Source organism: Anolis carolinensis, chromosome 5 (assembly GCF_035594765.1).
Source record: "Anolis carolinensis isolate JA03-04 chromosome 5, rAnoCar3.1.pri, whole genome shotgun sequence".
In the NCBI taxonomy this organism is placed as follows: domain Eukaryota; kingdom Metazoa; phylum Chordata; class Lepidosauria; order Squamata; family Dactyloidae; genus Anolis; species Anolis carolinensis.
The window spans coordinates 202,103,205-202,129,813 of record NC_085845.1 but is presented as its reverse complement, the minus strand read 5'-3'; the positions used below and the strand labels follow the sequence as shown (position 1 = coordinate 202,129,813).

At 40.5% G+C, this 26,609-nt stretch overlaps 1 protein-coding gene across 4 annotated transcripts in view; it reads left to right on the top strand.

Moving 5' to 3' along the window:
* Positions 1-25,951, top strand: part of ahcyl2 (adenosylhomocysteinase like 2) — a 140,314-nt gene extending 114,363 nt beyond the window's left edge. For all 4 annotated transcript variants that reach the window (XM_062983370.1, XM_062983371.1, XM_062983372.1 and 1 more), the window contains 9 exons: positions 683-746; positions 884-972; positions 4,388-4,458; positions 4,672-4,766; positions 11,387-11,485; positions 13,545-13,613; positions 17,822-17,900; positions 19,338-19,458; positions 21,576-25,951. In XM_062983370.1, the coding sequence (XP_062839440.1) occupies positions 683-746; positions 884-972; positions 4,388-4,458; positions 4,672-4,766; positions 11,387-11,485; positions 13,545-13,613; positions 17,822-17,900; positions 19,338-19,458; positions 21,576-21,582 (694 nt within the window). In that variant the 3' untranslated portion in view covers positions 21,583-25,951. The remainder of the gene's footprint in view (positions 1-682; positions 747-883; positions 973-4,387; positions 4,459-4,671; positions 4,767-11,386; positions 11,486-13,544; positions 13,614-17,821; positions 17,901-19,337; positions 19,459-21,575) is intronic.
* Positions 25,952-26,609: the final 658 nt, after the last annotated feature.

Here is a 26,609-nt window from a genome sequence, read left to right as displayed (position 1 = left end):
ACCAGAGAGGTTCTGTTGGTTTGTTCTTAAGCTGAATTTGTGTGTAAGTCAAAACAGGTATATTTTTTAAAGTTTAACAAAAATGTATATATATTAGTTTTGGTTAGCATAGGGATGGACATCCCTGTGGTGTTTCCTTTGCGGTCTGTATCCCTGTTCAGAGAATTTCACCTAACTTTTGCTCCTATGATAATTGGACTTTTTTCTTCATTTTTCCCCACTATTTTTTAAATGTTTTTCCTTTTATATATTTCCCCCCTCTTTTTTATAGTTCTCTCTCCTCCCTTTTTCATTATTTCTCCTTTTTTCTCTTTTTTCCTTCACATTCTATTCAATAATTGTTCTCACTCTTTCAATGTATTCTATTTCTATATATGTTAATAAAAATATTTTTTTAAAAGATAATTAGACTTAGGACAATGTGGCTTGTTGTGGAAACAGGGATTGGGGATAAGGCTTCGGTTGAGACCCCTTTTCCCCATGATAATAACTCTTTCAGGGATGAATTTCCCATCTTTCCGAGGGGAAGATGGATCTCTCTTCCTGTTATCTCAACCCCATTCTTAGCTAGGAGTTGTTTGTAAGTAGAATGCTTGTAACTTGGGGACTACCTGTCATCAGATTTGCTAAAGAACAACCTGCAGTTATCTTACAGTGCTATTGTTCTTGTTTTCCTTTTTAGTCTTAAAAGGACAACTGACATGATGTTTGGAGGAAAGCAAGTGGTCATCTGCGGCTACGGAGAGGTAAGCCTTCAAATATTTGCGATGATGAACAAGCCACCCATTCTTTATCTCTGTCCAGCCACCACAGGCTCTTGATGAGGAATGGTTTTGCTCCCCAAGCCTTGTTTCTTTCCTCACGATCTGCTCTTCTCCTGCAGGTTGGCAAGGGCTGCTGTGCTGCTCTGAAGGCCATGGGCTCCATCGTGTATGTGACAGAGATAGACCCCATTTGTGCCCTACAAGCCTGGTAAGACGGGTGGATTGGAGACAGCAGTGGCTTTGATCTCCAACTTTATAGTGCCAGTAGCCCACTAGTCCATCTTCAGTCAGCCAGTGGTCGCAATCCAATTAGTGGTCATGATCCCCAAGACAATTTGGAAATGGGAACAGAATCAGGAAGAACACCACTACTAAGCACCCCACTTAAGCAAGGATGTCTCTGAGCTGTTTCAAACACCACCTGGTATTTTTGGTTTACAAAGCAATAGGAAAATTTTCACTGCCTCCCCCAACCTCATGATGCATACAACGCAACACATACAACACAGGACACCAGGCGTCCTCAGACTTTTTAAACCAAGGGCCAGACTATAGTTATAACTACAGTAGAGTCTCACTTATCCAACACTCGCTTATCCAACGTTCTGGATTATCCAACACATTTCTGTAGTCAATGTTTTCAATATATCGTGATATTTTGGTGCTAAATTCATAAATACAGTAATTACAACATAAAATTACTGCATATTGAACTATTTTTTCTGTCAAATTTGTTGTATAACATGATGTTTTGGTGCTTAATTTGTAAAATCATAACCTAATTTGATGTTTAATAGGCTTTTCCTTAATGCCTCCTTATTATTCAACATATTCGCTTATCCAACATTCTGCCAGCCCGTTTATGTTGGATAAGTGAGACTCTACTGTATATAACTCTATCCTGAATTTTATTAGGTCCCTTTTATTCTGGTATTTTAATTGATGATGTTATTTTTATATTGCTGTTGCAGTCCCCCCACCACCACCAATGAAGTCGACTGAATTGTACTTGGTGGTTGATTGATTTACTGCTGTATTAACTCTTGTTTTAATGTCTTACTGTGTTTTATTTTATTTTATTTTTGTATATTGTTCAATGTATTTATGCAGTTGTGTTTGTAAATTATGCTAGTTGGGCCTTGCCCCATGTGAGCCGCCCCGAGTCCCCGTGGGGAGATGGTGGCGGGGTATAAATAAAGGTTTTTAAAATGTATTATTATAGTTTGAAAAACATGAGTGGGATTCCTCTGCACACTGCGGGGCATATATCTTCTTTGTTGTGCCGAAAAACATCAAATTACTGTCACGCTGAAATTGATGGGGTTCTGTTTGAAGCAACAGAAACAACCCCCTTTGCAGCAGAAACGCTCCCCCTCCGGTTAAGGAGAATACACACAACTTGTCTTTATAGTAGATAAGACTTTATACAAGGAATATTTACAGTATAGCAGAAGTCTGTGATTCTTCTCAAGTTGTTCTTCCAAACACTTCCAGGTAGCTGAAACCTTACTTGCAAAAGGCTCTTGCTAGTCTTGTTTTCCCCAATTCTTCTGTATCTTTGCAACTTTCTCTCCAAAACCAACTCTTCATCAACACCAGCCCTCAACAATAAAGAAGTCATGTGCTTCTTTAGTACCTTTTACAACTGCTCCACCCTGGCTGTAAATTACACAGGTGGCTTGATTCTTAATGCTTACAGTACGGTTGGACTTGATCCTTACACTTACTTACACTTTCTTATTGTTACTTAAGAAATGACATGCTGAAAAATTCTGACAAGAACAATTCAATATTTAAAATGAAGAGCAGTTTTAACCCACAAAAATTTATCAACATTTCAGTGGGAAGTGTGAGCCTGCTTTTGGTTGATGAGAGAGTCAAGTTAAGATTGTTGTTGTTGTGAGCCTTCAAGCCATGTTAGGCTTAGGATGACCCCCAATCTAAAGCAGGCATGGGCAAACTTTGGCCCTCCAGATGTTTTGGACTTCAAATCCCACAATTCCTAGCAGATGGTAGGGGTTGAGGTTTGGTCTAAAGTTTAGGGCCAGGGAAATGAAGGTGGAGGGCCACATCCAGCCAAAGGACCCGTACAGCTCACACTTTTCATGTTTTTGAGAGAGGTGCATGAACAGAGACAAAATCTGCAGTGTTAAATGGGCAATAAGATGGTAAGGCAGAGGAAAACCAACTAGAAATTTTGAGAAATGCTGTCAGATTGGCTGGGATAATCAGAGCTGGGTCAAACCAAGAGGGAAGTCTGTGTCTGTATATATAAGGATGGCATTACTGTCACTTTATAGAGTTCACATTGCTAAACTAGGTCATTGCATACTTACTCCTATTCCATCTTTGTACATAGAGTGCAGTGGTTTTTTATTTCATTCTGTTTGAATGCTGTTGCAATATTTTTAAGGCTAGTTGTAATTAGGTTGTGTATTTACAACTACTCAAACTGTACTATATTTTAGATGCTGCATGCCACCTGAAATCCCATCATGAGAAAAAGGCAGGGTATCAGTTGAATAAACCAATAGCATATACAGTAGAGTCTCACTTATCCAACATAAACGGGCCGGTAGAACCTTGGATAATAAGGAGGGATTAAGGAATAGCCTATTAAACATCAAATTAGGTTATGATTTTACAAATTAAGCACCAAAACTTCATGTTATACAACAGATTTGACAGAAAAAGTACCGTAGTTCAGTGCGTAGTGATGTTATGTTGTAATTACTGTATTTACGAATTTAGCACCAAAATATCATGATATATTGAAAACATTGACTACAAAAATGCGTTGGATAATCCAGAACCTTGGATAAGTGAGACTCTACTGTAAATACATATTCAGTCAACCCTCCACACTTGCTGGGGTTAGGGGTGCGAAACCCCTTCAAATGTGGAAGAAATATGAATTAAAAATAGTATTCACCAGGCATTTCTAGTTCCTCCTTCATGATTCTGTGGGCTGCTTCAGTTGAAGGACCTAGAGATCCCTGGAAATAACATTTCAAGCAAATCTTGCTAAAGTCGGATCTACAAATATGGGATGTGATGGTGAGTCTGGGGTGGATCTTTGTCTAAAACTGCTTGGGAATGGGTCCTATAATGGAAGAAAGGCACAGTATAAATGTATTGAACACAATAATGTCAGTCCAGTGGAAGCTTAGCTGAGCAATACAATCACTTGAAGAGGGGCATTTGTGTGTTCCTACATTAGTGATGTGCCAGTGCTGCCATGATAAAGGTTCAGACATACCGTGCCAATGCAGAGACTTCTTCCAGTTGCACATTGCGGGTGGTTTTGTTCAAGAAGACAGGGCTATATTTGCAAAGACACGGCACTACAGTCCCAAAGTGGCCTCATTCTTTTGAAAGCTTCCATTCACGGTTGGTTCTCTATCACTAGCTGCAAAAGAGTAGTAGAAGTAGTAGTAGTAGTAGTAGTAGTAGAGATTCCTATTTGGTTGGATGAAAGGAGGCATGGGCAAAGAGTAGGCTGTTAGGAATTGTGACAGTTGAGGACACCTGAAAGGAGGGCTGAAGTTTGCCCAGGCCTGGGTTACAGTTTGGTTTTCTGTTGGTCTTCTGGTATTAAAGACCTGTCTGCTTCTGTCCCACAGCATGGACGGCTTTCGGCTTGTGAAACTGAACGAAGTCATCCGGCAAGTTGACATTGTCATCACCTGTACAGGTATGTCTCCTGCACTATATCATTACTTACCCTCAAAAAGCAAAAGAAGGTTGGAGATCTGTATTGTGGTTGCTCCTTGGCTGGTGGATTGGGCATATCTCCCTATCAGATTCAACCAGTGTGCATGCAAAAATTCAACCAGTGTGCATGTGTGAACAGTATGTGCAGCAACGATTGCTTGTTGTAATGACTTACCTGTGTTTTGATCAACAGGAAACAAAAATGTAGTGACTAGAGAACATCTCGACAGGATGAAGAACAGTTGTATTGTTTGTAACATGGGACATTCCAACACCGAGATCGACGTGGTAAGAACTGAGCCTTTCTTTTTTTCCCCCCAATCTCTGTTCAGTACATTTTCAGTACAAAAGCTGTGGTTTTTAACTTTGAATGTGTTTTAATGGATTTTAACTCAATTTTTAAAATACAGTTATTATTTAATTCTGATTTAATGTTTGTATATTTATATATGTTTAAATTGTATGCTGATACTTTCATGTCAAGCCGCTTTGAGTCTCCTTCGGGAGAGATAAAGCGGGGTATAAATAGATATAATAATACAGTAGAGTCTCACTAATCCAAGGTTCGCTTATCCAAGGTTATGGATTATCCAATGCATTTTTGTAGTCAATGTTTTCAATATATCATAATATTTTGGTGCTAAATTCGTAAATACGGTAATTACAACATAACATTGCTGTGTATTGAACTACAGTAGAATCTCACTTATCTAACACTCGCTTATGCAATGTTCTGGATTATCCAACACATTTTTGTAGTCAATGTTTTCAATACATCGTGATATTTTGGTACTAAATTCGTAAATACAGTAATTACTACATAGCATTACTGCATATTGAACTACTTTTTCTGTCAAATTTGTTGTTAAACATGACGTTTTGGTGCTTATTTTGTAAAATCATAATGTAATTTGATGTTTAATAGGCTTTTCCTTAATCTCTCCTTATTATCCAACATATTCACTTATCCAAGGTTCTGCCGACCCGTTTATGTTGAATAAGTGAGACTCTACTTAATAGTAGTTGTAGATGTTTTGCCTATAGAGAATGAATGATACAAAAACAGTGTCAGTGCTGGGGTTTTTTTCTGGCTACTTCACATTAGTTCTTAGTGATAACAAAATGCAAAAACCAAAAACATCCCAATCAGAAGGAAAGAAGAAATTTTATTTATTTATTTTATTTATTTACAGTATTTATATTCCGCCCTTCTCACCCCGAAGGGGACTCAGGGCAGATCACATTACACATACAAGGCAAACATCAATGCCTTAACATAGAACAAAGACAAACGCAGGCTCCGAACTGGCCTCGAACTCATGATCTCTTGATCAGAGTGATTTGTTGCAGCTGGCTGCTCACCAGCCTGCGCCACAGCCTGGGAATTAGGCATCTGCTGGCATACCATTTTATGTTCTGCTGCTAAGCAACTCTTGCAATAAATAGTTACTCAGACCGCTTTGGCTCTTGAGTAGTTCCTTCAGCTCAAACTGTCCCACAAATGCCAGTGTCAGAGGTGAGTAACCTGAGCCTTGCGATGGGCTTCCTCTGCCAGGACTCTGCTCATTGTCCTCTCTGGGGCCAGGCTGCAATAGGGTGGGTGCGCCTCTGGCTTGAGCGATGAGGGGAGAACAGCTGTGGCATTTCCCCCGCCTGCCATGTCCCTGTTGACATTTCATTGTCCCAAAACCAGGGTGTATTTTTAGAGCCCACGTTTCGTGTTAGCGCTCCCAATCTTCCTTCTCCCGAGTATCAAGTATTGTTAACCCAGACGGTCCCTGACATGGAAACGTGGGCTTCTCAGGGAGGAGAAAAGTGTGGCATCTGGGGCATTTATATCACCCCCAGGACAAAAAAATCTGGAGGGGAAATGCTTCTATAGGGCTCCAGACAAATCAAGTTTGCTCGTGCACTTACCTTCAGCTTCTGCCATATTATGCCTCTATATCTCCTGAGAATGAGATGACAGAAAATCTACATAAATCCTTTTGGTTAATATTGCCAAGAGAGATGGCAACTCATGGGCAAAACAGGAGGTTGCTCCATAGAATCATAGAATAGTAGAGTTGGAAGAGGCCTCATGGGCCATCCAGTCCAACCCCCTGCTAAGAAGCAGGAAATCGCATTCAAAGCACCCCCGACAGATGGCCATCCAGCCTCTGCTTAAAAGCTTCCAAAGAAGGAGCCTCCACCACGGCCCGGGGGAGAGAGTTCCACTGCCGAACAGCCCTTCTCACAGTGAGGAAGTTCTTCCTGATGTTCAGGTGGAATCTCCTTTCCTGTAGTTTGAAGCCATTGTTCCGTGTCCTATTCTGCAGGGCAGCAGAAAACAAGCTTGCTCCCTCCTCCCTATGACTTCCCTTCACGTATTTGTACATGGCTATCATGTCTCCTCCATCCCACAATATGATATCCCTGGTGCTGGTTTTGACCTATGAAGCCCTAAACGGTTCTGGCCCAATCTACTTGTCCGAACGTATCTCCTCCTATGAGCCAGCAAGATCCCTGAGATCATCTGGAGAGGCCCTGCTCTCGGTCCCGCCTGCCACGGAGGTGTGGCTGGTGGAAATGAGGAACAGGGCCTTCTCGGTGGTGGCTCCCAGGCTGTGGCACACTCTCCCGAGAGAGATGCGACAAATTCCAACCTTGTTGGGCATCAGAAAAGCCCTAAAAACATGGCTGTGTGCCCAGTCTTTTAATCAATAAATGGTGAAGATGACATGGACTGAACTACGGACAAAGCATGAGGATGAAAGGATCTGATTTTATGTTTGAAACTTATATTTTGTAATTTATAATGTATTTTAATAGTTTTAATTGTTTTATGCACTGTTTTATATTGATTTGTATGGGCATCGAATTGTTGCCATTATTGTAAACCGCCCTGAGTCCCTTAGGGTGAGAAGAGCGGGATATAAATGTGAGAAATAATAATAAATAAAATAGTCCCCCTCAATACTCTGTAGAGCAGGCATGGGCCAACTTGGGCCCTCCAGGACTTCAACTCCCACAATTGTGCAAGTTGTCGCACCTCAGCGCTGATTCACCTTGCTCTAACACACAAACTCCACCACAGCAGACTTTTCTGTTTATTGAAGAAAGGTAGCAAAATGTATTAAAAAGCAGGAACACTAAGCAAAGACCACTGGCAAGTGTGATCCTAAAATCCAGTTCAAGCAATCATCTATAATAGGTAAAATCCAAAGGTAGTACAGTGAGTCCATAAGAGCTTGAATATAAAAACATCAAAAGGAACCCAAACACGGCTTGAATAAAATGAGCTTCCAAAATCATCCAAATACGGTTTCTTGACTGCAGCTTCCTTTCCATAAGGGAGATTGCCCTGAATGAAGGTTTTCCCCAATTGCATTCCCTTTAACCTTCTTGACAAAACATAAACACTCTCGTATCTCCCCTCCTGTTCACACTACGAGGCAAGCATGATCTTAACTCCAAACAGACAGTTGTGTCTAAGGAGCCATTGCCCTCACTCCCACTTCCATCCAAGGCTGGAGAAAGGTCAGCCTTATCGTTACTTAACTGAGAATCTTCCATCCTCGCATCCGTTCCCATGTCAACCTCAGCTTCTGAATCATCCACCTGGCTTTCTCCTGAATCAACAACCCCCTCTGAGAGTAATTGAATTCCCCGTTCATCGTCAGAGTCAGGCTGAGCCACAACACAAGTTGAACTCCAAAACATCTGGAGGGTCCAAGTTTGCCCATAGGCGAATAATGCACAATATCTATAATAATGTAGAGCAAAGTGTATGTGTATATACACTTACAAATTCCCACAAATTCCCACTTACAGATTCCCTCATGAATCTGAGGGAGATTTTCCACGTACCCACATTTCAAGAGAGGCGAAACAGAGCAGAAACGTCGTTCAGCTAGAATAGCTGCCAGAAATGCAGCCGAATAATTGGGAACCACCCTAGCAGCTGGGAGGGGATTCAGGGCTATAAAGCAGAAGCAGGTGCAGCCAGCTCTTGCTGGTAACAAACTGACTCAAATGCCTAAGTCTTCACTCCCCTGGTGCCTGCTTTGAGCCTGCATCTGGGAAACTGCTCCTAAGGATTTATTGCTGTTTCTTTGTCTGAAGTAAGACTGCTATTTGATTTGGGAACTTATCAGAGACTAAGAGCTGTGTTTGCCCTAAGACTTCCTTGCTTTCTTTTGCATTATTCCACTGAGTGTGCTGTTCTTTTTTGCTGAAGTAAAGCAGTTTTCTTTTACTTACTACAGTGGTTTAAGGCTGTTCTAACCTTCTCTCTCTCTTTAAATGAGAAATGGCATATAAATAAATCTAACAACACATATATCTGCATATGTATAAGTACAGAAACTCTTCTGTGTACCTCACTCTCATTGTCTGTTGATTTGACCCCTTATTATTCTACTTTAGGTAGTACTAGCTGTGCCCGGCCACGCGTTGCTGTGGCAAAGTGGTGGTGGTATTGGTTAAAAATTGTTGTGTAATTTTTATTTGACGTTATTTGCAATTTTTTATTAATTTTATTGTAAGTTATATTTTTATTTATTATATTTTATTATTTTCTTGTATTATTTTTAGTTATTTTCTGTTATTATAGTATTTTATTGTATTAATTTTTAGTGTTTTTTATTATTTTTTATTGGGTTGCTAGGAGACCAAGTTGGAGGAGCTTAGCCTTCTAACTGGCAGCAATTGGATAAAAGCAATTATTCCTCTCTCTCTAATTAGGACTTTATTTTTCTTTCCTTTTTGTTGTATCAACCTAGAGGCGTGGATGATGGGTTGTGTTGTCAAATTTCGAGGTTGGGGGGCCTGTAGTTTTGTTGTTTTGTGGGTCGCCGTGATGCCATCACTCTTTTATATATATAGATTATATAACCACCCTTCTACTTTTAACAACTTTCATGTATTTCATAAAATCAGCAGTTAAAATTTTCTCCCATCGCTGTGAAAAAGTAATAGACAAATCCCAATTGTAGACTCTTTTTCTTAATAGAAAGTAGACTATTTTGACACCCAGGTTAGTTTCTGTTCCAAAAAAGCTCTCTCCTGGACCTAAACTAGCCCAGGAGGAACCAAAACATGGCAGAAATGCCCACTATTCACTCTAAAAGACATTTGGAAGCTATCTTATCTATTGATTGTGGCTCCCAACTCCAAACAGCTGCTTTCCTCTTCCTAAACCACATCGGCTCTTTGCCTCATATATTAGTACATATTAGCGTCTCCTCAGCCTCGGTTCCCAATTGTTCTTGGGTTGTTTGTTTCTACTGCCAGCTTCCTAGAAGTCAATTTTTATTTGAGTCGTGCTTTTGTGCCTCTACTACACGACCCATAATGATGCAATCTCATAGCAATTGAGCTAATCTCTGAAATGCCGCCTGGGAACAATTTCAGTAAACACTCAGGAGCTTGATTTTGTGTGACAAGAGCACCACCGGCGGCACTTAAGTCACAGATCGTTTAGCCGGCAATGTTTTTGTTCTTCATTCGAAGTAGAGGTAACGGGGGTGAGGAGAGTTGTCACGATAGAAAGTTCATAAAATTCATGCATTGTTATGAGAACATGGGTAGAAGGAGAAGTCTCTTAGAACACTAAAACCTAGCGGGGTCATCCAGTGAAGTGAACTGCTTGAGGAGTCGGGATAAATAAAGCTCTTCGCAGGGAACAAAGGTTCTTTTTGGAAGAGGACACAAGATACAATGCTGGCTGCACCTACTGGCTGTTAGGAATTATGGGAATTGAAGTCCAAAAAACCTGGAGGTCCAAAGTTGGTCCATGCCTGTTTTAGACGGAGGATAAGTAACTGGAAGCCTACCAAGGCTGCACCATTAACACACACCCAATGTTATGTCCCATCCCTACATTCTCTATTGAGACCATGAGGGTATTTTTGCTATATTTTCACTCCACTCAGCCATTTTAAGACCAGGAAAGGCCTTGAAAATGACTGGTGTGGCCATCAGCTTTCCTCAACCACATACATTCCCAGTTTGTTGACTGCCAATTCCAGAAGCATTCCTATTGGCTTGGTGGGACCTGAGGATGCAGAACACTGTCAAAGATCTCTGTTGAAGCAGCCACTTGCTGTCTCATAGTGACAGGCAGTTCAAAGCCATAAACAGCAGTCAGTCCAACAAGGTCAAAGCATACGCATAGTCCAGAGTCCTTTCCAAAACATAGTCCAGTCACCAAAGTCAAGGCCCAACCAAAAAGTTCACAGTTATTCATGCTGTAGCAATTCCACAACGTTGCTTCCAGCAACTACCAGCTTCAGCTTCCAGCTATTTATGAAACTCTCCCAAGTTTGGAAGTAGCCTGGCCTTTGTTCCCTTTAAATTGCTTGTTTCATGGAGGTAACTTTTGCCTGAGTATGTCCTTGATTGCTTCCTGAGTCTGGGTGGTGTGTCTTACTCACTGTGTTGATTCTAGTGTTTTTCAGTACAGGTAGCCGATTTTTTTTTTTCATTTTCATGGTTTCTTTCTTTATGTTGAAATTGTCCATGTGCTTGTGGATTTCAACGGCTTCTCTGTGTATTCTGGGAAAGTGGTTACCCAAGTGGTCCAGAATGTCTGTGTTCTCAAATAATATTCTGTGCCCAGCTTGGTTTATCATGTGTTCTGCTGTGGCTGATTTTTCTGGCTGAAATAGTCTGCAGTACCCGTTGCATTTGGGGGTCCCTATGAAGTCTACATCTGCACGGTATGCAGTAGACTTATGCAGTAGTTAGACTCCACTCACTTGACTACCACCAGATCTTCTGAAGAGATGCAAGTGAAACATCAGGAGAAAATGCTGCTAGGACACGGCCATACAGCCCAGAAATCACTGAGCCAGGAGACCAAGAAGACCAGTTGAGGAATGAAAAGACCGCTTGCTGCTTCCTCAAAGCCTTTCCTTGCCTTGTAGGCCAGCTTGCGCACGCCGGAGCTGACGTGGGAGAGGGTGAGGTCTCAGGTGGACCACGTCATCTGGCCGGACGGGAAGAGGATCGTGCTCCTGGCAGAGGTAAGGGGGCAGGGAACTGCACACGTTGTGTTGATGCCCAGACCACCAGTTATCTCTAGTCCTTTTTACTTCCCAATCAAGGGCTAGAAATTGAGGAGATAAAAATGTTATCGTTTGTTCTGCAGAAGCTGCTTTGCGTCTCTTGCAGGAGAGATAAAGCGAGGTATAAATAAATATAATAATAACAATAATAATACAACAGCAGCTAAGGGGTGGTATTCCAATTAAGACAAGCCAATAAAGCGTCAAGAAGAGGGCCACATTTGACTGGATGGCCATCTGTCTGGGGTGCTTTGAATGCAATTTCCTGTTTCTTGGCAGGGGGTTGGTCTGGATGGCCCATGAGGTCTCTTCCAATATGATTCTATGAATGTCTCTGGATCATGGGTTTTATAGTCTCAAACACACACAAGTCAAGAATGTCAGAGTATTTCCAGCGCAGCAGTAGTTGGATAGAAGCAGTGGAACGCAGAACGAAGTGACACTCAGAGACGTTGGTAAAACTATTTACAAAGTTTTACTGTATGCAGCAGTAATCAACACAAACAGACTTGCAGACAACAGACAAACACAGGACTGTTCTGTTCTCCAACAGAACTTGACTCGAACTCTATGCACAAACACTTGTGTCTGGATACTCCCTAGTTCCAGCCACACATCAAGGTCATCATAGCTTCTTGGCAATTAACTCTTTCCACACTATGGTACATTCTGGATGACGCAATGAGTTGCGATACAAGCATGGCACAAATTGCATTTAAACACTATCAATACACAAATCCCACATTAACAAAGAAATCAAAACTTTTTCCCTTGTCTGTAATTTTCCCTTCTCAGCTTATCCTTCAGTTCCATCATCTCTGTGTCTCTCTCTGTTCTTAAACACCCTTTGTTTTCTTTTTGTTGTGTAAACAATTCCTGTGCCTTCTCCCCCCCCCCCCTTCCTATCTCTTTTGGGTCAGTCTGATCTCTCTCTCTCTCCCTCTCACCCAGATGTCTTGTCCTGGCAGTTAGCAACACTTAGCTATCCCAAATGCCTTTTTGCTCCTCCTTGCTCCATTCTCCTTTTCCTTTAACCCAGGGGTCCTCAAACTTTTTAAGTGGAGGCTGATTCACAGTCCCTTAGACTGCTAGGAGGCTGGACTATGATGGAATAGTCCAAAATTAGGATCGTTGTTGTGTGCCTTCAAGTCAATTCAGACTTAGGTCAACTCTAAGTCTAAAGTTTAGGACAGGGGCCAGGTGAATGACCTTGGAGGGCCTTAGTTTGGGGACCCCTGATCTAGACGACCTCATAAGATCATAGTAAGCAAAGAGACCCCCAAAGACCATCTAGATGGTCTCCTAAGACCATCAGTAAGGAAAGGGACCCTCAAAGGCCATCTAGAAGGTTTCATAAGACCATAGGTAATGAAAGGGGCCCCAAAGCTCATCTAGACAATCTCATAAAACCATAGGTAAGGAAAGGGACCCTCAAAGGCCATCTAGATGGTCTCATAGGACCATAGGTAAGAAAAGTGACCTCCAAAAGCCATCTAGATGGTCTCATAGGACCATAGGTAAGAAAAGTGACCTCCAAAAGCCACCTAGATGGTCTCATAAGGCTGTAGCTAAGCAAAGAGACCTCCAAGGACCATCTAGACGATCTCCTAAGACCATAGGTAACCAAAGAGACCTCCAAAGACCAGAGAGACTTAGGTCAACTTAGGACAGGGGCCAGGTCAATGACTTTGGAGGGCCGCATCTGGCCCACGGGCCTTAGTTTGGGGACCCCTGCTTTAACCCATTCTAACTTCTTCTTCAATTCACTTTACATTTCCTGGTCCCAACAGAAGGCAACAGTAGGAAGATAGGTCAGGTAGCAGAGGGTGGGTCCAGCAGTGAATCTGGAGTCCGTCCTTCTTGGCTGAAGACGCCACTGGCCGAGTCCACCTCCCTTTGGGCTTGCATGTGTTGTTTCTGCCTCATATTTCCTGTTTGTGGATATGAGGAGGGGGCCAGTTGGTCCCTTCCGGTTGGAAAAGGCCGGGCTCTGTGCTGACCCCCCTTTGCCTTCCAGGGCCGCCTGCTGAACCTGAGCTGCTCCACCGTCCCCACCTTTGTGCTGTCCATCACCGCAACCACCCAGGTGAGTGGGATCTTATTGTTGTTTTGTCTTCATGCAGAAAGTTTGGAAAAAGCTACCATGGTCATGATGAGATTCATAGCTCAAGAGCAAAAAACGAGAAGTTCAATTTTGTAACCCAAAAAAATTTAGTTGTAACAGCTTCTCCTCTTGATACTGAAGCCGTTGGCTGGAATCCTGTCCGTGACATATGAATGCATAAGTGTGGGCATATCCTGGGAATACATTTGCTCTGAAAAGTTCTTCTTGAGAAGCCAAAAGAGCTTTTGCATTATGTATAGCATTCTGAATGTAACTTCATTGTAAATCTGTTCACAAGACATGTATATCTTTTTTCCCATTTCATTGCCTTTCTCAGCAATTGCTAATGCAGAATAACTTACTTTTGAGTATTCTCCTGAGGAGGTCAAAACCAGTATAAACCACCTCGCGGAGTATGTGAAGTTGCCCTCCTTTGCTTACCTGCATTACTTTATTTACTTTACGTAACTGCGTCTGACCTGCTATTCCGTTGCTTCTTTGGAGAGAGTTTTTCTAGGGCTCTTCATGGTGTACTTAACGATTTTATCGTCTTGATTTTATCGTGCTGACCGTGCGCCAAAGTGTGGCGAAAGGTCCCTTTGGAGCGGGTTGGAAAGTTGGATTCGGAACATTAAGAGCATCATGCACTTCGTAGCAGCCTTTTAGCCAGCTATTATGTAAATGCCTCTGATCATTAACTATTCTTAATATTATCCATGTTGACCAATTGGAAACACAGCAGTAGTATAACCCCCTTTATCCACAGGACCAAAACCTGCTGTTTTGTTTATACAGTAGAGTCTCACTTATCCAACACTCGCTTATCCAACATTCTGGATTATCCAACACATTTTTGTAGTCAATGTTTTCAATATATCGTGATATTTTGGTGCTAAATTCATAAATACAGTAATTACTACATACCATTCCTGCGTATTGAACTACCTTTTCTGCCAAATTTGTTGTCTAACATGATGTTTTGGTGCTTCATTTGTAAAATCATAACCTAATTTGATGTTTAATAGGCTTTTCCTTAATGCCTCCTTATTATCCAACATTCTGCCGGCCCGTTTATGTTGGATAAGTGAGACTCTACTGTACGTCTCCAACAAAACCTGTCCTCTCTGTGTTCACTTTTGTCAAGACCCAGGCTGCAGAGCACCAATAACCATGCGCAGAGACCAGAATCTATCTAATATCTTTATTAAAGGAATATATAAAGTCAGTAAAAACAAGTGAAGAATATAGTTCAGAAGTAGACCTTTCAGGAAAGGTCAAATATAGTCCAGGAAAACAATGTCCAATATGTGATATTAGAGTCCAAAGTTATAATCCAATAACCGAAACACACACTTTGTCAAGCAAAGTGTGGGGAAATGACAGGGTCTCCTTTAGTCCAATGGAGCTTGACAACAAGGCTGGAAGCAAACTAGATTCTTGGCAAACAAGACTTGATACGAGGCAACAAGAGGCAAGAAGCAAGAACGAGGTCCGTGGCAAGATCCGGGGACAAGGCAGGCTTGGAACTAGAACAAGGTCCGTGGCAAGGTCCAGGAAACAGGGAACTGGAGTAGCGTAGTCCACACACGATCTCACTCCCGAAGCTGACGAATTGACTCCGCAAGGATTTCCTTGCGGGTAAACACCTATATAGGATCTTGTTTTCCCGCCAAGGAACACTTTCCCTGGGGAACAAGAAACGAAACCCATACTGTGTCCAGATGCAAGACTCCTTAAGATTTCCCAAGGGAAACAGGCTTAATCAGCTAATTGTCTGGCAGCAATCCTGGCGCTTCTGCGATTCGCCTCCCTAGCGCCTCTATCTCGATTATAATTATCCCGGCGAGAAAACGGGGGAGAATTCTGCCCAAGGCTTGTTTGGCTGACTTCTTGTGGGCAAACATCTTGCAGGTGCAGGGGCTCCAATTCTGGCTGAAACGGTGGGAAACCCAAGTTTTCCTCTTCATCAGCCACAATAGTACTAGGAACGGGACTACATGGCCCATGAGTCATCACAATTTTCTGGTTTCTTCATCATGACTCTTTGGGCCAGAAGTCCTTCCTTCCAATTGGGTTCACTACTATCTGCCATATCACAAGTATCCCCTGTGGATGTGGAAGCTATACCATATTCTGCCATACTTTTTCATTTTTTTAACATCTACACCAGGAGTCCTCAAACTTTTCAAGCAGGGAGCCGGTCCACAATCCTTCAGACTGTGGAGGGGCCGAATTATCATTTGGAGGGGGAAAAAACGAACAAATTCCTACTGCACATGTCTTATTTGTAATGCAAAACAACAACAACAACAATGAAAACAATTGTAACCAACATAAACCTATCAGGATTTCAATGGGAAGCGTGGGCCTGCTTCTGGCCAATGAGATAGTCAAGTTAATTAGGATTGTTGTTGTTGTTGTTGTTGTTGTTGTTGTTGTTGTGTGCCTTCAAGTCACTTCAGACTTTGGGCGAGCCTAAGTCTAAAATTATTTATTTATTTATTTATTTACTACAATTATTTATTACATTTATATCCCGCCCTTCTCACCCCGAAGGGGACTCAGAGCAGCTGTATGTACATACAATATATTATACTAGCTGTGCCCGGCCACGCGTTGCTGTGGCAAAGTGGTGGTGGTATTGGTTAAAAATCGTTGTGTAATTTTTATTTGATGTTATTTGCATTTTTTATTAATTTTATTGTAAGTTATATTTTTATTTATTATATTTTATTATTTTCTTGTATTATTTTTAGTTATTTTCTGTTATTTAGTATTTTATTGTATTAATTTTTAGTGTTTTTTATTATTTTTTATTGGATTGCTAAGAGACCATGTTGGAGGAGCTTAGCCTTCTAACTGGCAGCAATTGGATAAAAGCAATTATTCCTCTCTCTCAAATTAGGACTTTATTTTTCTTTTCTTTTTGTTGTATCAACCTAGAGGCGTGGATGATGGGTTGTTTTGTCAAATTTCGAGGTTGGGGGGCCTGTAGTTTTGTTGTTTTGTGGGTCGCCGTGATGCCATCACTCTTTTATATATATATATTATTAGCATAGCACAATATTAGCATTATATATTACTATATTGAACGATACCACTATACTGCAATATTATATGTAATATATATCATATAATTAATATTATTATATGGTATTATTAGTATTATATTGTATAATATTATAATATTATTATCAATATTATATGTATATACAATATATTATTAGCATAGCACAATATTAGCATTATATATTACTATATTGAACGATACCACTATACTGCAATATTATATGTAATATATATCATATAATTAATATTATTATATGGTATTATTAGTATTATATTGTATATTATAATATCATTATCAATATTATATGTATATACAATATATTATTAGCATAGCACAATATTAGCATTATATATTACTATATTGAACTATACCACTATACTGTAATATTATATGTAATTTATGTCATATAATATTATTATATGGTATTATTATTAGTATTACATTGTATAACATTATAATATTATTATCAATATTATATGTATATACAATATATTATATTATTTAAAATGATATAAAAATATTATATTCTAAAACTGAGGGCGGGGGCCAGGTAAATGACCTTGGAGGGCCACATCCGGCCCCCGGGCCTTAGTTTGGGGACCCCTGATCTACACAATATTAATCATTTATCCCTAAACTTTATTTGCGGTGATATTCAAAAGGTCTGGCTTTCAGCTAGAATGCAAGATGAAATGGACTTCTTCATTTTGACAATATGTTTCGAGCCTTCAACAATTCAAATGAACTTCTGGTTTTATCTTTTGCAAACCCTGTGTATTCTGGCAGAAATGGCCACTGATACGGTTGGGTTGACTGTATAAACTCATGTCTAAGACAGCCTCGTGTAATAGTTGAGGACAGGTTTTGGGTCCGGAATTATGGATTTTGATATGACATTGGTAACAGCATAAGGCATTTTGCAGAGAAGACAAAGAACTAATGCTGTCTCAGGGGGCATTCAGCCTTACAAAGCACTACCATTTTCCCACCAAAGAATTGAAAAAGAATAGAGGGAGATGGACCTGTGGATAAGTCGAGCCAGGTTTTGGGGGCTGGATTGTGACTGAAACTTCTAGACTCACACAGTATTTACAATAACCATGTTTTCCTCCTTCTCCAGGCCCTGGCCTTGATAGAGCTCTACAATGCCCCCGAGGGACGCTATAAGCAGGATGTCTACCTGCTTCCTAAAAAAATGGGTGCGTTTCAGCCATTGTTACTATGTTGATTACTATATTAATGCAATATTTATATACCTTCTCTTTCTTTCTCTATTCCTCTGTCTGTCTCTCTTTATTTGCCTCACTTTCTCTCCCTCACTCCCACTTTCTTTGTCTCTCTCTCTTTCTCTTTCTCTGTTACTCATTCCCTCTCTTCCTTTGTCTCTCTCTCTTTCTTCCTCTTTCCATCTCTATTTCTTTCTTTCTCTCTTCCATCCGCAATTAGGGTTGGACTTTGCATCAGCCAGCTTCCACAGTTTGTTCCCAAACAAAAGTAGCACCGCCCAGGATGCATCTACACAGTAGAATGAAAGCAGTTTGATACCACTTTAACTTCCATGTGTTGTAGTCCAGCCTGTGCTCGTGTCTGATGTCAGTGAGGTTTCTGAGCCTATATCTGACTGCAATGGGGATAATGGTATGGACAGGTCTGACTGCGATGGGGATAATGGTAGTGACAGGCTTACTTTAGGGCCAGAGTTTTCTGCAGAGCAGAGACCAGAGTTTCAAGGACACATTCCTGAAAGGAATCGGTTTTCTGAGGAGGATTTGTCAGATGCAGGTGTAGAGGTTAATGAGCTGGCAGATAGACAGCGAGACTTTCGTTAACAGAGAGAATTCCCAGGTCCTTTGAAGGTCAGTTCACCTTTGAGAAAAAAGGACAAACAAATTATCTGGTGAGATAAACTTCAGGAGGCTTTTTAAGAGAAAGGGAAAAGGCTTTTGCTTCATTGGGTAATTCAAGCCAGTCATGCCAAGTTCATTCTCTAAGTTTCCCAAACGGATTTTTTGCTTCATGGCTCCTGGCCTGTCAAGTTCCTGTTCTTTGATTCCAAGTGTGCTTTAGTTTCATGGTTCCAGTTTACCAAGTTCATGCCCTGACTATTGGGATTTACACTGCCTTGTGTTTTTGGATTTTGCAACCTTGTACCTTGCGTTTTATTCTTGTAAGTTGTGGACTATTGGTGGTATTTTGAAGAAACCTTTTTGGACTATACTCTTACATCTTTTTTATTGGCTTCTATATATTCCTTGGCTTCTATATATTCCCCAATAAACTGCTTGCTGATAATACTCAGAGGGGTTCCAGCTCTGGGATACAACACCATGGCTTAAAGCTATGGATTCACCAAACTACAACTCCCACAATTCCATCACATTGCGTCATGGTGGCTAAAGTGGGGCCAAACTGCATTAATCCTACATTGTAGACCAGATGTGGGAAAACTTGGGCTCTGCAGGTGTTTTGAACTTCCAACTCCCACAAAGAGTTGGAGTCCAGAACACCTGGAGGGAGGGCTGAAGTCTGCCCATGCCTGGTGTAGATGCGTCCTCACTTGGTCCACATGGGTTGTGATGACAAATTCAGAGTCTTGCTGTAGTTCTTCTAATGCAGCGCTGCCTTTTTTGTACCAGATGAGTACGTGGCAAGCCTTCACCTCCCGACGTTCGACGCACACCTGACGGAGCTCTCGGACGAACAGGCGAAATACCTGGGGCTGAACAAGAACGGGCCTTTCAAACCAAACTACTACAGGTACCTCCTTCTTTGTTGCAATGTCAAGTAGAAGAAATTGTACAGCACACACATCCTCGAGACGGGGAGAGTTCTCTATACAAACATCCCTGCTCAGACAGGCAGCCATTCCATCAGGACCTTCATAGAATCAAAGAGTTGGAAGGGATCCCCAAAAGCCATCTAGTCAAAGACCCAAGCTAAGTCCTCCCAATAGATGGCCACCCAGACTCTGCTTATATACCAAGCAATCTATATTCCACTGGAGTTGGAAGGGACCCCTAAAGGCCATCCACTCCCACCTACTTCTTCCAGGCAGGAAGATACAATCAAAGCACTCCTGACAGAGGGCCCTCCAACCCCTGCTTAAAAACCTCCAGAGAAGGAAGCTCCCAACAGGCAACCAAGCAGTGTATTTTACTTTTCAACATCTCATACAATCAGGAGGTTCTTCCCTAATATTTATATGGCATCCTTTTTCCTGTAATTTATATCCATGGCTCCATTGCGTCCTGGTCTCCAGAGCAAGCCTCTGGGGTCAATCGTGAGGGCATCTGCCTCGAGAAGAAGCCTGGCCTTGGTTCCCTTTGAATTGTTTACTGTGTGGAGACATGCTTTGTCTGGGTGGCGTTCACTAGCCCTCGATGGCTTACTGCCTGAAGATAGAATAATGATAATAATAATAATATTAATAATAACAATAATAATAATATATCTGGGCAGTGTCCACTGGCCCTCGATGGCTTGCTGCCTGGAGACAATAATAATAATAATAATAATAATAATAATAATAATAATAATAATAATAATAATAATAATAATAATCTGCAAAAGGCCACCCTACTGGGATCTGCACGCATCATCCGAAAATACATCACACAGTCCTAGACACTTGGAAAGTGTTCGACTTGTGGTTTTGTGATACGAAATCCAGCATGTCTATCTTGTTTGCTGTGTCATACAACGTCGTTGTGTCAATAATAATAATAATAAATAATATGCTTGGATGGTTTCCACTTGCTCTCGATTGCTTGCTGCTGTTTGGAGACATTTAATAATAATAATAATAATAATAATAATAATAATAATAATAATAATAAAAATCTGGGCGATGTTCTCTGGCCCTTGATTACTTGCTGCCTGGAGACATATAATAATAATAATAATAATAATAATAATAATAATAATAATAATAATAATAATAATAATAATAATTAATAAGATGCTTGGGTGGTTTCCACTTGCTCTCGATTGCTTGCTGCTGTTTGGAGATATTAAATAATAATAATAATAATAATAATAATAATAATAATAATAATAATAATAATATATCTGGGCAGTGTCCTCTGGCCCTTGATTGCTTGCTGCCTGGAGACATTAAATAATAATAATAATAATAATAATAATAATAATAATAATAATAATAATAATAATATATCTGGGCAGTATCCTCTGGACCTTGATTGCTTACTGTCTGGAGACATAAAATAATAAGAAATCCAGCATATCTATCTTGTTTGCTGTGTCATAATAAAATAATAATAATATGCCTAGGTGGCGTCCACTGGCACTCGATTGCTTGCTGCTGTTTGGAGACATATAATAATAATAATAATAATAATAATAATAATAATAATAATAATAATAATAATAAAAAATCTGGGTGCTGTCCACTGGCCCTTGATTGCTTGCTGCCTGGAGATATAAAATAATAATAACAACAATAACAATAATAATATGCCTGGGTGGTGTCCATGGCCCTCGATTGCTTGCTGCCTGGAGAAATAATAATAATAATAATAATAATAATAATAATAATAATAATAATAATAATAATAATAAAATTTGGGTGGTTGATTGCTTACAGTTTGGAGACCACCTCTGCCCGGGTGGCATTCATTAGCCACTGTCTTGGTTCTGGTATTTTTCAGTACTGGTAGCCAAATTTTGTTTATGTTCATGTTCTTTTTCCTTTCTGTTGAAGTTGTACTTATGGATGTCAATGACTTCTCTGTGTAGTGTGGCCTGATAGTTGTCAGAGTGGTCCAGAATGTCTGTGTCCTCAAATAATAATATTCTGTGCCCAGCTTGTGTTGTCTTGCGTTCTGCTGTGGCTGATTTTTCTGGTTCTTTTCCAGGTATTAACCCCGTTTTGGCCGCAGCTGGACGGCAGGACCCCCTGCCCTTCCCGGCCTCTTTGTACAGGACAAGAAACCAGGACAAGCTTCTCGACGTAGAACCGGCTCGCTGCCGTAGTCCACCGCGCGTGTGTTAGGTCTATTTATTTATTAAAACTAGAAATGCTGTCAACGCGGCCTCTGCCACTGGTGTTTTTTGACAACTGCCACAAGGACTGTGAGAAGGACGGCTTTGTTTGTTTTTGAGGGTGGGTCCGGGGTGGGCAAATACGCATCGGGCGGCAGGCTTTGGCCAGTCTTGTTATCGCTGTTGTGTCTAATCCTATTTACGGCAGGGAGTTTGGAGGAAGCAGACGGAGTTGGAAGCAAACCCTTAAGGGGTCTCTCGGGTTCTTTTTGGCCTCCTTTCCAAGCCGTGGCGAGAAAGCCGAACGCAGATCCGTTCAACGCGACGCCTCTGAAGACTCCCACCTGCTTCTCTTGGCTCTGGATACTTACTGCTGCTATTGCTGCTTTACTCATTGTAGGAAACTGTTATTAAAATGACTGTAGAAAGGAGGGAATCCAAGCAAAAGGTGTCCCTTTGCTGCAGAGGTGGCTTTCCCAGAGCCTTGTGTCGGTCAGCGAACGTATTGTGCCCGTTTTGCAGATTTTGTGGGCAAACACTTAAGCCAGGCTCCTTCCTTTGCTTTCCCAAAGCTCTCCTCCGGGACGTTGCATGTGCATTTGAACCCGGAATTATAATTTGACCAGCCAAACCTGACCTTTCATGTGAAACATCTCAATGAGAACACTGTCTCTCTTTCTTGGTCCCTTTTTGGTTTACCGTCCTTCTCTTTGCAGAATGATTTCAGCTTTGGGCCCCATCTATACTGTCCTATAAAATCCATATTATCTGCTTTGAACTGGAATATATGGCAGCGTAGAACGAGCCTTAATTTCTTGACTTTTTTGAGCATGGTTCTTTCCACCTTGAATTGCTGGCTTTCTTGAACACAGATCATTCCAAACCTTTCCACGGGGTGTTTGTCCCATTCTAGTCCCATCCTTGATTGAGCTGATTGTAATAATAATAATAATAATAATAATAATAATAATAATGATGTGTCCAATGTGTGATTCAATACAACAGCTAGCAGAGTGTCTGCTGTGGACTCATCTTGTTGTGTTTCTAATAATAATAATAATAATAATAATAATAATAATAATAATAATAATAATAATAATAATAATTCCCGGTGGTGATGGGTACACTGGGTGCCGTGCCAAAAGATCTCAGCCGGCATTTGGAAACAATAGACATTGACAAAATTACGATCTGCCAACTGCAAAAGGCCACCCGACTGGGATCTGCGCGCATCATCCGAAAATACATCACACAGTCCTAGACACTTGGGAAGTGTTCGACTTGTGATATGAAATCCAGCATATCTATCTAGTTTGCTGTGTCATAATAAAATAATAATAATAATATGTCCAATGTATGATTCAATACAACAGCCAGCAGAGTGTCTGCTGTGGACTCATCTTGTTGTGTTTCAAATATTAATAATTATTATTATTATTAATATTATTTATTTATATTCCGCCCTATCTCCCCAAGGGAACTCAGGGCGGATCACAGTACACATACACGGCAAACATGCAATGCCGTTTGGACAGACAGAACAAAATAGACAGGAAGGAGGTATGTTGTCTCAAAGTCTAGTTTCGATGCCTTGGAGGTTGAGTTCGGATTCAGTCACAGGGGAGTGATGTTGCTCCATTCTTTGTGACAAAGAGCCATCAGGACTTCCTCCTTCCACCTTCCTTTTGGTCGCCAGCATTTCTGGTCTTGTTTATTATGGTGTGATAAAATACCTCCCCTGCTTATTAGCGGTACCTAATTTTTCTCCTTACAGCTCTAATCTGTTTTCAAACTGCTTTGGTAAACAGTGAGCTAGGCTCACCCCGACCGGGCTTCGAACTGGCCACCTTTCTATTGGAAGATCTTATTACTATGGGTGATTTACCAGTTGTGCTAAAGCCCAGCCCATCATTATTATTATTATTATTATTATTATTATTATTATTATTATTATTATTATTATTATTATTATTATTATTATGACACAGCAAACAAGATAGATATGCTGGAGTTCGTATTATTATTATTATTATTATTGCTCAAGATTGAGCTGACTCTTAATCATGTAAATTGATTTGTATTATTGTTCTGCTTCTTCGGCACGATCCAACGGGAGCATCTCTTATCTGTTCCGGACAGGTTGAATAATACAATCAGAAGCGTTAGAAGGGCCCCTAAAGGTCATTTAGTCCAACCTACTGCCATTGCTGACCACTAACATTGTGTCCAGCCTCTATTTTTTAAAACTCCTATCCTTCTGAATCCGTTTGTTCCATTGTCCCAATTCCTTTACAATACATTGATGTTTACTGATTATAATTTGGATCCATCGTCTCCGATTCTCTCTCCCGGAGCAACAAATACAGGTGTGTGTTTTGCCATTTCCTGTCCGTTTTCAAGGTGGCACAGGAGATGTTTCCGCTGAGATTGTATCCGTTGTGTCTTGAAAAGCACAGCTAGCTGTGTTTTCCTTTGAATTTGGTGAAATGCTGTTCAAAAAATCAATGAAATAATGTGTGAAAATCCTTCCCGATGGTCACATTTGCATTACAAGAATCCCCTTTGCTCCATCTTTTCAAGCACTCATTTTAGCGGACTTTCCACTAGATTGCTAAAAAGATGGATAGTTTTGAACTACAACTTCCGGATTATATGGCCAGCAATTTAGTGGGAAGCCTAAATTATGTGGTCTTGGAAAGCGGGGCCAATTTTGGACTACAACTCCCAGGATATATAGAAATCTAACAGGAAGCTTGGAAATATATTTTTTGAACTTTACATAGATGTGCAGGTTTTGGACTACAACTCCCAGAGTATAAAATCAGGAATTTGCAGCAAACTAAAAGGAAGCCTGTTAAGATCGGGGCTTTGGAAATATTTGTTTTGGGACTACAACTCCCAGAATATATTGGCAGACTTTTTAGCAATCTAGTGGAAAGTCTGCTAAAATGAGTTCTTCAAACGATGGATAGGTTTTGGACTACAACTCCCAGAATATATTATTGGCAATTTAGTGGAAATCTTATTAAAATGTGAGCTTGGAACTTTTGAACTACAACTCCCAGGATATATAGAAATCTAACTGGAAGCTTGGAAAGATATTTTTTGAACTGTACATTATATGTGAAGGTTTTGGACTACAACTCCCAGAGTATAAAATCAGGAATTTGCAGCAATCTAAAAGGAAGCCTGTTAAGATCAGGGCTTTGGAAATATTTGTTATGGGACTACAACATTTTAGCAATCTAGTGGAAAGTCTGATGAGTACTTGGATAGGATTTGGACTACAACTTGGATAGGATTTGGACTACAACTTGGATAGGATTTGGACTACAACTCCCACAATATATAGCCAGCAATTTACTGGGAAGCCTATTAAGATTTGGGCTTGGAAATTGGGGCAATTTTGGACTACAACTCCCAGGATGTATAGACAAAAATCTAGCAGGAAGCTTGGAAAGATAGGGAGGTTTTGAACTATACATACTATATATGTAGGTTTTGGACTACAACTCCCAGAGTATAAAGTCAGGAATTTGCAGCAATCTAATGGGAAGCCTGTTGAGACGAGTGCTTGGAAATAGGAGCAGGTCTTGGACTACGACTCCCAGAATCCCCACCCAAAAAAATGCAGGAAACACAAACCATTCCAACCTTGTGACCCTAAAAGTGTGAGAATTGGGTCTTTTCTCCTATCCGGTCACTCGCTAAACCATGCAATGCTTCTGTCCTCATTTGTAAATTTATTTGTAATCATCATTTGTTTTCTGCTTTTCCTTCTGCAAAGCCTTTTGCTCGCTCTACCTTTTTCCTCCTCCCTAATCGATCTGGGATAGATCCTTCCACCGTGATCCCCAATCAGTTTTTTAAAAACTATGACAGTGTTTTGTTTTATTAATGTTCCGATTTTCAGAGATTATTACAGTAAGGAACACAAACAAACCAAGCACAGGGCGACACCAGCAAAAATAAAAAAGAGGGTAAAATCAGCTGTGGGAAAAAAATCATAATAAAAGGAAACGCGCGACGAATTATTATTACGTTCCGAATGTCGGAAACCAGGAAAAACCAAAACCGCAAACGGTCCATTCTCCGATGAAGAAGTTTTTAAAGAAAAGTATGAGATTATAATATTTTCCACAAAAAAAAGAGGATGTTTTAAATATTAAATGTCTTTGAGTGATTGTATTAGATCAGCAATAAGGACTCTGTAATCTCAAAAAGTACAAATAAAATCTTGTAAAATCCACACCGGGCTTTAGTGAATGATCCTTTTGTTGTACTTTATATTTGAGATCATAACCTATCCTCCCATTTCTTTGCTGCTTGGCCTCTTATCAATAGCCCGCCCTTTGGGCTTCCTTATCTCTCAAGGATGTAGGAAGGAAGGGGCCTTTGGACAGAGAGTTGCCTGGCGTATTTCGAGGGTTGACTGAAAAGTAATGCCTCCACCTTCGTAACTCTTCAACAGATGGCAGTCCTGGTCACCGAGGGGCTTCAGAGGGGTCACCAAAGACCATCAAAAAACACATATTTCTGATGGTTTTGGAACCCAAATCCCTCCAGGATTTTCTGTTGGTCATGGGGGTTCTGTGTGGCCCAATTCTGTTGTTGGTGTGGTTCAAGGGACTCTTTGATTGTACCGTGTTTCCCCGAAAATAAGACAGTGTCTTATATTATTTTTTGCTCCCAAAGATGCCCTAGGTCAGGGGTCCCCAAACTTTTTAAGCCGAGGGCCGGTCCACAATCCTTCAGACTGTTGAGGGGCTGAATTATCATTTGAAAAAAAAAATACAAACAAATTCCTATGCATACTGCACAATGGTAGTGCAACAACAACAATGAAAGAACAATACAATATTTAAAAATGAAAACAATTTTAACCAACATAAACCTATTAGAATTTC